Source organism: Arctopsyche grandis, chromosome 1, assembly GCF_051622035.1.
Source record: "Arctopsyche grandis isolate Sample6627 chromosome 1, ASM5162203v2, whole genome shotgun sequence".
NCBI classification, from domain to species: domain Eukaryota; kingdom Metazoa; phylum Arthropoda; class Insecta; order Trichoptera; family Hydropsychidae; genus Arctopsyche; species Arctopsyche grandis.
Window position 1 is genome coordinate 31,839,859 of NC_135355.1, and position 14,214 is coordinate 31,854,072.

Sequence of the window (14,214 nt, forward strand, 5' to 3'; positions counted from 1 at the left end):
AATTAGGATATAACATATACATTACGCTATATATAGGTATTATTGTCTCATCGAAATCATTTTTATAAGGTTTACAAATATGTATGTTCCTTATAAGAGATTTTCTAAGCAGATTTTTAAACTAATCCTACATATGTACATACATATTTCAATCGCACGAATATTTGCTTAATTGGTTAATGATTTATATAATATAATATACTTTATAGACATAACCAACTCATATATGTATATGTACATATATATATTTATTTTTTTTACAATATTGAGATAAGTTTATAAAGTAATTTTTTTAAAAGTAAGCCATTTATAAAATATTCCTGTATAGATAAAAAATTAAAGGATAATTTTGAATAAAACAAAATAGGAAATAATTTTACCTGATCATCATCATTATTACAGCCATTCACCATTCACTGCTGGATAAAGGCCTATCCAAAATGCTTCTATTCGTCTCTGTTTTGCGCATTTTCAACCATTTCACCACATTTTTCTAATTTCATCCACCCATCCTCCTTGTAGCCTTCCTTTCCAGCACTTAAAATACATATGTACATAACCAGTAGCGTGGTATAGTGGTAAATGTTGAATTATCTCGTACTTGATGTTACGAGTTCGATTCCCGCTTAGTCTCGTTATTGGCCAGACCTTGATTTGTCAAGGTCGATCGTTTCTTATCAGAATTTGCCAATTTTTCTGATTTTCATTGAAACGATTCCTGTAAAATTGGCGTTTCCTTCCCAATTTTCTGTTGCGAACCTTTAGTTATTGTTATATCTTAGGTTTCACCATATTGCTCACCATAGATGTCTCTGTGGTTGTTTATCGAATATAAAATTCGTATTGTTACATGAAAGTTATTCATCGTTATTTATCGTATTAATACGATATTTGTAATATCTGACGATAGATGTCAGATATTTTTTAGATTTACATGTATCTATGTAATAATTATGTGGACCAGGAAGGCGCATTTGGGGATTACACGTTAAGCCTTCCTGGTATATTTGTATATATGTATGTAAAAATAAATAAATAAATATATACATCATATGTTCCATGCCAGGAATTACTCCATGGCGACACGTACGGTTAGATTATTTTTACTAACAATTTTTCAAACATAACAGGACATCCATGGACAATCAGAAATTTTTTTTACTCACAAAATTTGCGAGAAATGCGTTATGTATTTCTCGTTACGTTATGTATACGTTATGTATTATGTACTACATAAATAGATAGCATTTGATAAGATTCAACAAATTTGAGATGCTAATAACTTGAATTTTCAAAGAACTGAGAGGGGGATACCGATTTATTGGATCCGTCACAACAATTAGGCTAAAAAAATCAGAAAATTCTAACAAGAGAAGGTCGATCTGTGCTTAACCAAAGAATAAATAACCAAAATAAGTCGCCAGCAGCGTATTTGGCAAGGACTTGACAAACCCACGACCTATATATGTACATATTTACTAGCAAGCAATAAATAGCTCTACCAGTGCACTACGCTGTGATATATGTGCATATGTACATATAAAAGATTTATTAAAATGTGAATTACATTAGAGTTGGGTTAAAATAAAACAATTATTTAAACAATTTACTAAATATGTAATACAATTTTACGTATGTATTTAGTATGTATGTAGATGTATATATGTATGTATGTATATGTATACATATGTTAAATAAATTAAATCTTCTGGCCAGTTATATGATATTCAAATTAAGTAATCATTTGAAATTAAAAGTAAAAATATTTCGTAATAATTAATATTTATTTGATTATTGAGTTATCTGCCCCACAACGGACAATTAAACTTGCAAGGAAATAAACAATTAAAGTTGATTTGAGAAAATTTAATTAAAACTTTCGCAGTCGTTGTCGAGCTTGTCTAAATCAGGTTTCATTTCATTACAAATTTCTATTTAATTAAAACAACAACAAACAACGAACATAAACAATTAATTATTCGAATGAATATAATATTTCCAAGTTGAAGCCATATGTATGTGTGTATGTATTATACATTTGATATGAAGAAAAAATATCTTCATCGTATAAAATTAATACAAAAAATAACGATTTTAAAACGTAATGAAACTTTTCCGATATCGTATCATTAATACAAAGACTAACACGTTCTAGGCTAGAAAAAACTTTTCCCATTTGGTCGTTAGGCTTGATTATTTTCAACACCCTCCCTTCCCCCTCTCGGTGAAACTTTTTATTTGGTTTTACGAAAAAGTTGGTATTAACAAGCCCAAGTTATGTCATTTTCACGTACGTCACCCAATTCGACTTGTGTTTTATTGACTAACGAGTGATACGAGACGACATATATTAACCCTTAGCATGCCACGAAAATAATTTAACCATCAATAAAAATAAGTCCTATACAATTCACTACGAATCCAATTTGATAAAACACACATTTTATGTATGTATGAAATACGCTTGCCGAGTTTTTCAGTTATTTATTTGAGAGTTTCACAATACGATACGACGCCATTATAAAATCAAATATTTCTAAAATATATGAGAAAACTCGCTGCCATATTTCACGTGTAGATGTATGAGGGGTGTACAGGAGGGCGAATAGCGAAAAATTCGGGGTGAAAAAACTCATATATTAATATTTTATGAATTGAACGTCCGGGTGCGTTTAGGTTAGAGATTTTTCTTTTGAGTTTTTCCTTCCGACTCGATTGAAATAACTTACGCGTTTCTCAAATCTTTGTGTTTATTTACTAATGCATGGTAGATTCGATTGCTTATCTAAACGTGCATGGCTTTTATGTGAATGGAAGACTTTCCTGTAATTTTCGCATAAAAATATACCCATTGAAATATTTCATAAAACTCACGCTTTATTTAAAATTACAATATTAAAAATAAACACTGAAAGATGGAGTATTGATAATGTTCAACTGCGATAATTTTCATGTGCGTGTTTAAACAAATTCTTCCAAAATAATGATCAAAAATTTCAAATTTTTAAATATAAATTCAACAAAAATAAACTGTTTTTATTGAAGCATAAAATTTTCAGTATAATAAAAACAAATGAATGAAATGAAATATTCATATTTCTGATACAGAATTCAAATGTTTTTTATTGCCTAATGAAACTAAATGCTACAATTGTTTATCAAACGTCAAAGTAAATTGGAAAAATTTCAAAATTAAGCGTTAAATATATAGCAAAAATACATTCACAAGGTGCTTCGCAATTAAGACTCAAATAAATGGTAAAATGCGCATGATTATCGCACATTTTTTCCACCCCATTCTCTCTCTTCGAATCCGAAACGAATTGTTACGACGCGTCGTTATTAGTAAATTAGACGATCGGTCGTAAAAATGCAAATTTTCACAACAGCAACGTGTAATTTTTCACGAAACGTTCGCCGCAAGCATTTCGATATAGTAATCATCGATCCATTTTCTACTCCAGTCCCATGCCGACACTCATTATATACTAATCTAAACAAACGAAAGTGACGGTCGTATCTATTATATATATATATATATATATATATATATATATATATATATATATATATATATATATATATATATATATATATATATATATATGTATATAAGGTAACGACGTTATTAAAATTATGTCATTTGTACTCCATACAAACGCACAAATCGATATCAGAAAATTCAAGACACCAAAAAATAATATATTGCTAAATATAATCATAAAAATTTGAATCAATTAAGTATGACAGTACTCTATGCTATAATTTAAAGTCGTAAAATTAATATAAATCTGTAAAATAGGTCGGAAAAACTAAAAATTTCCACGCAGACTGCGCGACTTTTGCGCGTAGTGCGATATTTTAATGACATTTTTTATAATATATGTACAGTTGATACTTACAGTAGTAAGAATATAGAATGCTTATGATAAATAAAAGCAATAAAAATATATTAGGGTTAGGAAAATTCAGAAAATTTTCCATAAAACATTAAAAAATTGCTTACATAATGTCACATAATCAAATTTTTCGTATTAATTTGGACAGTGAATCAACATAGAATATGGAAAACTCGGGAAATGCGTCTCTTTGAACCGAAAATACCTAAAAGGGGATGATCAATCATTATCGGCGTACCGGAAATAGAAAAATATTCCCCGTTGACGAAATTCGTCATACTACAGCTCCTCAAATGCGCTTAGGAAAAGTTCGACCGTATAAAATTCCAATAAACATTTTATTACCGTTTGACATTTAGCATAACCTCTAAACGACAATTAATTAAAAACACTGAGGAATATAATAAAATCACTCTCCGTCGTTCCGCTCTGAGCGACGCACATTTTATAATAAATAATTATTGCAGTGCTCTGAGAAGCAACGAGAGAAGTGGTAATAACAAGGGAAGATGGTAATTTATCTTATCTTAGGCTACTGTTTCGCTTTCGTCCGTTAATTTGTCAACTGACACCGTACCGCTGTATGTATGTATGTATGTGTATGCAAAACAGCACATTGTGATAATTCAAAATAGGGATATAAACCCACCAAGTATGTAGCTATACATACAAATGTACATATGTATAATATAAATGTGCATGTTTTTAGCGTGTCACATCGTTCTAAAGCAGCGATTCTTATCGTCGTGTTTTTCCTATAAACGTACAGATCAAACAAATCAAGTAGCTTTACACAACCTTTATAAAAAAAGCTGGGTCATCGATATATGTACGACACCCATTTATTTTCAGCTGCCGATTTTTCAACGCCTTTTGTAAGACGGGGAGATTGAAAGCAGAGCTAATAAAAAATAGGCACTAAATTTATATGTATCGAGCTCGAAGCAAAAAGGTAGATCACCAGTTGGCCAGGTGAAATTTAACCGGTTCAAAAGTACATATCTATCTATGTATAATATCTAATTTGTACAAGGCTATTATAAGTTTGCTATCGCAAAAGATTGAGCTAAAATTCTTACAGTCTTCGATCGTTTTGAAATTTTGCTATTTTGCGCGGTTTGGTCAAAGATGGATATTTCAATCGATTTTTATAGTTCAATGTTAAAAAGTAATTATAATAACCAAGTCCAAATTAGCGGAAATTTTTAGAGGTTGTTGCCCTATTTGTTTGGCTTTTCATCAACCAACTCATCTTGTTTTCAAATATATAATATCGTTCTCCGTGACGAGCCAGAATGTTAAATTACAGAAAACACAAATATCGGAAGGCAAAGATCGAAAATCGAAAGATCTTAAGTCGAAAGATCAAAAAATTTTAATTTGCGCGAGCAGGATACAACAGGAACAAGAAGAACAGGCTTTTCCTCCCGTATTAATGTGCGCGCGCAGAATACGGAAGGAAAAGTCTGTTCCTCTTGTTCCTGTTGTACCCTGCTCGCGCAAATCAAGTGAGTATGTACCGTTTACCATGCGCCTTTTTTTTGATCTTTCGACTTAAGATCTTTCGATTTTCGATCTTTGCCTTCCGATATTTGTGTTTTCTGTAATTTAACATTATGGCTCAGTCACGTAGACCCATATAATATAACTATAGTGAAATTGCATTTATATAATATATTTATTAATGAAAATTTAGCCGTGAATATGCTCCAGGACATCACTATGCCTATGCATACATATGTGTATGCATTAAGAATATAACAATAAAAATATAAATATAAAAATAAAATATGAACAAATTGTAATATGAAAGCACATTTACCTGCTTATTAGCATATTTTAGATTAACATTTGCTGTAACAGGTAAATGTTAAGCAAATCCAAGCGAACAAAAATCTGGTTATTGGAGATTGACAGCTCGTCACTATGGCTAAGCAAAAATTGATATGACAATAAATACGGATGAAAAAACAAAATAAGACAAGAAACAAAGATAAAATTTGAAACAAATAAATCAATATGTAAAAACAAATACAATATTTGAACGTCTTTACGATCTTAAATTAAACGATCCTTCAACCAGATCAGCATATTATAGATTAAACAAATCCAAAGGTGTAGAAATCTGGTTGAGGAGTTAGATGCCGCTTACGTCAAATGATGAAGCTATCAAATCGGTACGTGCCACAACAGAAGAGAACAAACTGGGGAATTTGATTTACCCTTGTTGGTGGTAGCATTGAAGCTCAATTCTTTAAGAATTTGAGGATCACTCACCAAACCAACCATTAATTTGTAGAAAGGTTTTCTCAAATATACTCCAAGGTGTAATTTAGGGGAATTATAACCTAGAACTCCTAGCTGACAGGCACTACGATAGAGCCAAAGATAGTGAACGTAAACTAGAAACCTATTCTGCACTCTCTCATCTCTATTACTAGAGCTCCATATAATATATAGATGAATATTCAAGAATGTTTCATATTAGCGAATTAATTATATAGAATTCGAAGCAATAAAGCACCCTGGAATGGTTTAATAACATGCAGTATAAAACCTATCATTTTAGTACAAACTCTTGAACAAATATCTTCAAAGATCGTAATTCTTGCAAAATAAGATTCCCAAATCATTGAAACTCTCAAGTATTATATGTATGTACATATATCCAAGAAATCTACGACAAACTCTCCCAACTCTATTATTAGAGCTCCATATAATGGAAAATATTCAAAAATGCTTCATACTAGCGAATCATATTGTACATAGAATTCAAAACGATAAAGCATTCGGAAAAGGTTTAGTAAGAGACCCAACATTTAGTATGAGACGTACATTTAATATTTCTACGATTATAGAGATTTTGTATTATAGAGACTCAATATTTAGTGCATGTAACATTATTTAATACGCAGTATGAGACCCAACATTTAGTGTCGTCTAAAACATTTAGTGTCGGTATTGAGCTACATATGAGCGATTACTATGCGATATTTACTATATTGTACTATAGTATTGTAAAGTATAGGTAATTGGTGCTCGTGGACCACTAGTTTACTGTCACTAATCGCCTGATCACGCATTCGCGCCAAAAAGGCCTCTATGTATGATCTACATAGTTGTATACAACAGCCAATAAGGTCTCACGATCCATCGACCAATGACCTTTCTGTGCTGAGAGTACACGCTGTGTATAAATATTGGGGGGTTTTGTTCCGTGCTTCATTCCAAGCTGGCTGGTCGACGGATCAAGGACAATAAACTACCTGTTCCGCTACTGACTTAATTTTTCACTCCGATCTCGGAAACCCCTCTACACGTCCACGCTATATATGTATGATAATATTCGGAAAGCAATGAAAAACAACCATATTATTATTCTAAGAGAGTCTTAAGTTACGACCCTCAGGCACGAGGAAAGCGACGAAGAAGATTTGTGTATACGTAAGATTTGTATAAATTGAAGATTTATGTCAAATTTGTAATACGATAAGTAGGTTATTGTATTCAATTGGATTTGTAGTAAACTTATAATTTTAAATTATATAAATATATCTTTTATAAATCTAAATTTCATCTGAAATTGGACTTGACATTGAGTAGGCTTAAAGAGCCCCATTAACTATTGATTCGTCGGAAGGCCGCCTTAGAGTTTAAACCAGTTTATATCAGAAGGCCACACAATTTGACAAGTGACGAGTTGTTTAATTTATATATAATAATTCTGATGTCGAATAAATATATTTAAATTTATTTTTTTAAAGGAACTTAAGAAACCGCCACGAGCTTTAGCCAGCTGATTAATTAAGTTATCTGGAAGAATGGGCTGAAGCATTAATTTCAGGCTAATCGAATAAAATTTCGTCAGGCAGCCACAACAAAACCTATCATTGATGTTGTTGTATTGTTCCTAGAACAAAAAGTTTAGGCTCCACTGGCTGCACAGCAGCTAAGACTGGCGTAGAGGAATTACTAGTCGTACCGCATAAGAAATAAGAACTTCGATATTATTAAGAACATTTTTTACCCTTGATGGTGGTCCTGTTCACTGTTTTCCTGTTGATTTACTAACAATTAGTATTGATACAACATTGACATAGAATTACGTAGATGTTAGCGGCAATCAAAACACGAAATACATACATAGCTTTTAGTGTCGCTATAAATCCAAGATTATCACTCGCATAGCAATAATACTTACAAAGCAATCGTAATTAGTTAGCCTGGCGACTAATAATAGTCAGTCTGCAGTATATTACGATAAAATGTATGGAATTTTGTAAACGGGTGTAATAAATTGTCAATTTTTTTATGTTTAACGCAAATGTTTTTTTTTTGTAAAACGGCAATTTTGGTTTTTTTGGTTTTCGCAGGAAATATTTTTTATAAATAATAAGCCAAAGTTTACGTAGTTCAATATTTAAACGCAGCAGAGGAAATAACCAACGATAAAATTAATAATTTCTTGTTTAATAGTATTTATGATATTTTCATTTCCATATGAAATCATAATTCCTCGTGCGTAGTTCTACGTTTAAGCGCAGCATGCGAAATGTTTAACGATAGAGTTAAAAATTTTTTTGTAAAAAAAACAAATTCGGTGTTTGCATTTCCTCGTGAAATCTTTCATGTTTTAACGCAGCAGACGAAATAGTTAAACGATAAATAAATATATATATATATACAAGGAAACTATACAAAATGGTCATCGATGAAATATAAACATAAATATTTGTAAAATAGAATTTATAATATTTGAATTTCGTTATTTATGGTCATCGATGAAATATAGGTACATAATTTATTGTAAAATAGTATTTATGGTATTTGAATTTGTAAACTAGGACTAGTCATAGTTTTACATTAAAACACACCAACCAATATGCATATATTTGTTTTAAATATAATAGTAATTGTAGTATTTAAATTTTGTTACAAATTAAAATATTATGCTGAGCTAAGGCATACGTAGCTCTAGATTTAAAGGCATCGAATGAAATGGTCAACGCTTAAATATAGGTACATAATTAATTGGAAAATAGTATTTATGCTATTTGAAATTCTAAACTAGAACTAGTCATAGTTTTACATTAAAACACAAAAAAAAATATATGTAATTTTAAATATAATAGTAGATAATTATGGTATTGAAATTTTCTTTAAATACATAGATTACCTAAACACAATCTACTTTAGGTCATCGACTCTAGAAAGTCTTTAATTAATATTATGTATTAGATGTATTATGAGCAATTATAAGAATTGTAAATAGGTTTTTGAGCTCTTTTTCCTATTATGCTGTACATTAACATTAGAATAATATATTACTATGATTACTAACAAAATTAAATTAAAATTTTAAAATAGAAAATGATCAGTAGATCATAAGCTATTGAAATAGATTTAAGATGTATTGTGAACATCATTTCGTAATAATAAAAAGCAACCAGCAGCGTGGTCTAGTGGTGAATGTTAAATAATTTCGTACTTTATGGTACGAGTTCGATTCCCCGCTAAGTCTCGCTGTTGGCCAGACCTTGATTTGTCTCGGTCGATCGTTTCTAATCAGAATTTGCCAATTTTTCTGATATTCATTGAAACGATTCCTGTAAAATTGGCGTTTCCTTCCCAATTTTCTGTTGCGAACCTTTAGTTATTGTTATATCTTAGGTTTCGCCATATTGCTCACCATAGTTGTCTCTGTGGTTGTTTATCGAATATAAAATTCGTATTGTTACATGAAAGTTATTCATCGTTTTAATACGATGTTTGTAATATATGTATACTGACCATAGATGTCAGATATTATTTAGATTTACATGTATCTATGTAATAATTATGTGAACCAGGAAGGCGCATTTGGGGTTTACCTGTTAAGCCTTCCTGGTATATTTGTAAAAATAAAATAAAATTTAAAAATCAAAAAAATATTATACTGATATGAAATGGTCAACGATAGGTAAATAATTTATTGTAAAATATTTAAGAATTTCGTTACGAAATTCTAAACTAGGACTAGTCATAGTTTTACATAAAAACAAACCAATCAAAATGCATATATTTTTTTAAAATATAACAGTAGAGCATACGTAGATTTAGGTTTAAAGGCAGCAAATTAAATGGTCAACGGTATATATATCTACATATATGTACATATAGGCAGGTATAGGCACATAGTTTTTTGTAAAATGGTATTTGTGATTTGTGAATTTCCTTATGAAATGCTGAGCCAAGGCGTACGTAGTTCCACGTTTCAACATGTTAGGGAAAGTGGTTAAAGAGTGAAGCATTTCCTCTATGTATGTATGTATGTATGTATGTATGTATTGTGATGGTTACATACCTTCCTGCGTCCGCAGCAGAGCATGTTGCGCGCGCGCGACGATCCAGCGGGGGTTGTCTTGAAGCGCGCCAGCTTCCTCCACTGCATCGGGGCGGGGGACGAAGTGGGGTGGGTGGTGGGTTGGTGGTGGATTCTCGGCTGGAGGGGCTAGAGGGGGCTCCGGAGGGCCGGGGGGCGGCGAGGGGCGCCGCCGCAACGCGAGACGCCGCGCGCCACCATCACCCGCTCTGGCCTAGAGCGAAGCTGGGGGGCGCCCGCCGCCTCTCCGCCGCCGCCGCCCTCAGCATCCCGGCCGCGGGCCTCCGACACCGCACCGCACTGCACTACGGGACCTCACCGTAACCGTCACCGTCACCGCGACGACGCCGACCCGCCGACTGCATTTAATGGCGGTTTTCGCCCGCTTTTCCCGCACCCGAGTCCGCACGACTTTTCCCGAACGTCCCCGACAGGCCGCGCCCCGACGTACACCCCCTTCCTCTCCTCCCCTCCTCCGCGCCGTCGCATCGATAAAAAGACACGTGCGACAGTGTGCGCCCTTCTCTCCTACCACCTACACGTACACCTTGTCCTACCTCCTAGCATGCCTTCGCACCCAATGCTGGTCCATTTCCACTCTGACCTAGTGTTTTCCGAAACTTTTCCGACCTTTGCTTACATTACGTCACATCGCCATTGGTTGCTTTCAAAGATGTCCTGAAATATAATATCACACATCTTAAATATATTCCAATACTTACTGATCCAGTCATCGTTATCTATTTTACGCGCCATTTTCCTTATTGCCGTTTATATATAATATCATTTCATTTTAATGTTGGTTTCTAAAGCATAGTAACAAAAAAAAAGCGGAAAAATCTATTTACAATTCATATAATTTTATAAATTTATATACATATATTTCAATTAAGTCTTTAAAGAATCAACTTTAAACACCGACTAGTGTTGTACCCGATGACATATCGTCGCATGGGTGTTGGCATATTAAGTTATTAAATGAAAAAAAATTAAAAGAAATGTATCATGTCATGTGCTCGATTCTCACGCGGTCGAATTTTTTTAAATTCATTTAATTTAATATTTATATTTAATTGTTTGATACGAAAAAAACTTCTACATGTAAACAATATAAAACATCAATAGAAAAATTAATTAATTTAAATAAATTTTCAATAGATGGCGGTAAATTCTCTGCCAAGCTGAAACATTATGTATACATACACATATAGATTTTTTTTATATTCGTACGTACGTTTTGGCAGCTGTGGCGTACATATGTATGTCGAATCGAAATGACTATTATAGTATGGCGAGCGTTATCTCAGACAGATAGACACACATACGGAATAGCGATATTATATATATGATGATATCAATATTAAAGAAAATAGAAAAAACTATTCTTGCCTATTTTTTCAATGTAATAAGGCTTGGAAGATGTTAGGGGAGGGGGTGACACAAGTACAATAAAAATTGACAAGATTAGTGTTCGGATATGAAATGATTTTATTTCACGCTACACTCAGGATTTAAAAAATACTTTTTTTTCTTTATTTTTTTTTTTAATTTTGAATTTCATATACGATTTAGTTTTATTCCTTTTTTCAATATTTTTTTTTGCATAAATTTACAGGATATTTTTTCATTTAAAATATTTCTATATTATAACAAAAATACGAATAAAATGAATGATTATATATACATATACATATACATAATTGAAGGTTTCTAATTTAATTTGAGATATCATTATTAACGACGCTTTCACTCTCAATGTCAATTGCAAAGAAAACCATGTGGGGTCCATATAACATAACATAACATAACATATATACCTACTTATATATAAATATTTATATCGTAAATTGAAATTCATAAACACTACATAATATTTTATGAACGAATTTCTTATAAAATAAAACTTTTCAAATTTAGCCTTTTTAATTCACATAAACATTTCGTATTATAACGTTGAATAAAATATATTTTTTATTAAATAAAAGCAAAAGCAATCACAAAAGAGTTTAAGACGAGCGATTGTGAATAGAGCTTACTCAGATATAGAGATGGAATGAAAATGGATGAAGATGCCTCATTATAATACCAGTTGAAAGGCAGGCAAAGCAAAGGAGGCTTCGATATAACGCTTCTAGATAGACTTCTTCTCCTTCTCCTTCTATATTTGAAACTGACTAACGTTTCAATAAGACTGCTTTATAGATTTTGAATTTATTCAACTCCTTTGAAAATATGGAAAGTTACGTGTCTGGCGGCTACAGGTAACTAGGAGATAGAAAAGGGGAGAAGGGTATCTGATTTCACGCTGTAACTTATAAAACACAAGCAAAGTAGAAATTATGTCTGTGCTTATTATGCAGACACAGAGTTGAAACTATCCATTTCAAGTCAAACTACATATACATATACTCGTGATTTAAAAATTGAATATCGATCATAAAACTATAGGAAAAGGCTATTCAATTGATTGTACTCATTTGTATAGTTTGTATGTACATATTGATACACATATAAATATATGTATGTACTAATCTGGTTTGGATAAGTATTCGAAACAAATTGAATAAGTACGTGTAATTCGTGACAACGAAAGCGGAATTAAAATGGCGGCAAAATGTCATTTTATTCGCCAGAGGTCACCGTTTAATTTGGCCATTATCGAAGAAGAAGAACAGAAAAAAAAGAAGACAAAAAAGTGTGAAGTCGGCGGCGCTACGACCCAACTCAATAAATTTTCTCAAGTATGCATTTAGAATGCGAAATTCAAAAACCCAAATACGCGGCGCCGATCAATATCTGACCTAAAAAGATTCTCAAACGTTCTCCACACAAAAACCCTCACGCGTGCATACAAACTTACGTATATGTATGTATGTATGTATGTATGTGCCAAATTGAATCATCGCCATCATATTTCAATGGTTCAAAGTTTATTACACACGATTAACAGTCACCGAATTAATCCCAGAACTTTTAAGAATTTTAGTAAGATCCTATTAATTATGTATCTAATATACATATAATTTCGAAAGAGACTTTGTATGTATGTATGTATGTCAGTTTTGGTTCGTAGAATCTGTGACGTTAAATTTAATAAAAAAACAAATGCATATTCAAATAAATTTAAATAAAATAAAATTATTACTGTTAGATTAGCCATGTTTAAGTGGTTTATATTAAAAATACCGAGCGAAACCGGGTAAAATCAGTAATACATATACTATATACATACAAGCTAAATTTATAAGTCTTATTAATTTTGAACTACTCAACTAACCTTCCTAGAAAATGCTGTCACTAACGAGTCCAAATACATAAATAAAGAGTCCATGTACGTACCAATTTAATGCTTTCGTCCCCTGTCGCCAGGGGCATCAAGCTCCTCAACCAGATTTCTATTAGATTGGATCTATTTAATCTAAAATATACTGATCTGGTTGAGGTACTGTTTAGTTTGAGATCGTAGCAACTTATAACATATTGTATTTTTATATTCATATTTTTACATTTTTATATTTTCAAATTTTTATATTTTTATGTTTTATATTTTTATATATATATTTTTCATATTATTATTTTTCATTATAATTTTATTTCTCATGTTTTAATATTTTTATATTTTATATTTTTTTTTTATAATTTATATTTTTATAATTTATGTTTTTACAATTTCGTATTTTTATATTTTTATATTTCATGTTTTTACAATTTTGTATTTTTATATTTGTTTTATCCATATTTGTCTTTTAATTAATATATAATAATATTATAATATAATAATAATTAATTTCCTTTTTATATAGCCATAGTGACGACTTGGAGTTGATCTGTAAAGTCATTATGGCAAATTTGTGAATAAATAAATAAATACTTAATATAATATTAAACCAGACAGTTCTGCGTATCATTAATTATCCACCATGTTGTTTTATTATTTTGTAATTATTTTTTTGT

At 31.4% G+C, this 14,214-nt stretch overlaps 1 protein-coding gene across 1 annotated transcript in view; it reads right to left on the reverse strand.

Annotated features, from left to right (window-relative positions):
• Positions 1–10,938, reverse strand: part of RhoGAP100F (Rho GTPase activating protein at 100F) — a 70,965-nt gene extending 60,027 nt beyond the window's left edge. Inside the window, exon 1 of the mRNA XM_077428166.1 lies at positions 10,243–10,938. Coding sequence (XP_077284292.1) covers positions 10,243–10,329 — 87 coding nt within the window. The 5' untranslated portion in view covers positions 10,330–10,938. The remainder of the gene's footprint in view (positions 1–10,242) is intronic.
• Between the last annotated feature and the right edge of the window lie 3,276 nt (positions 10,939–14,214).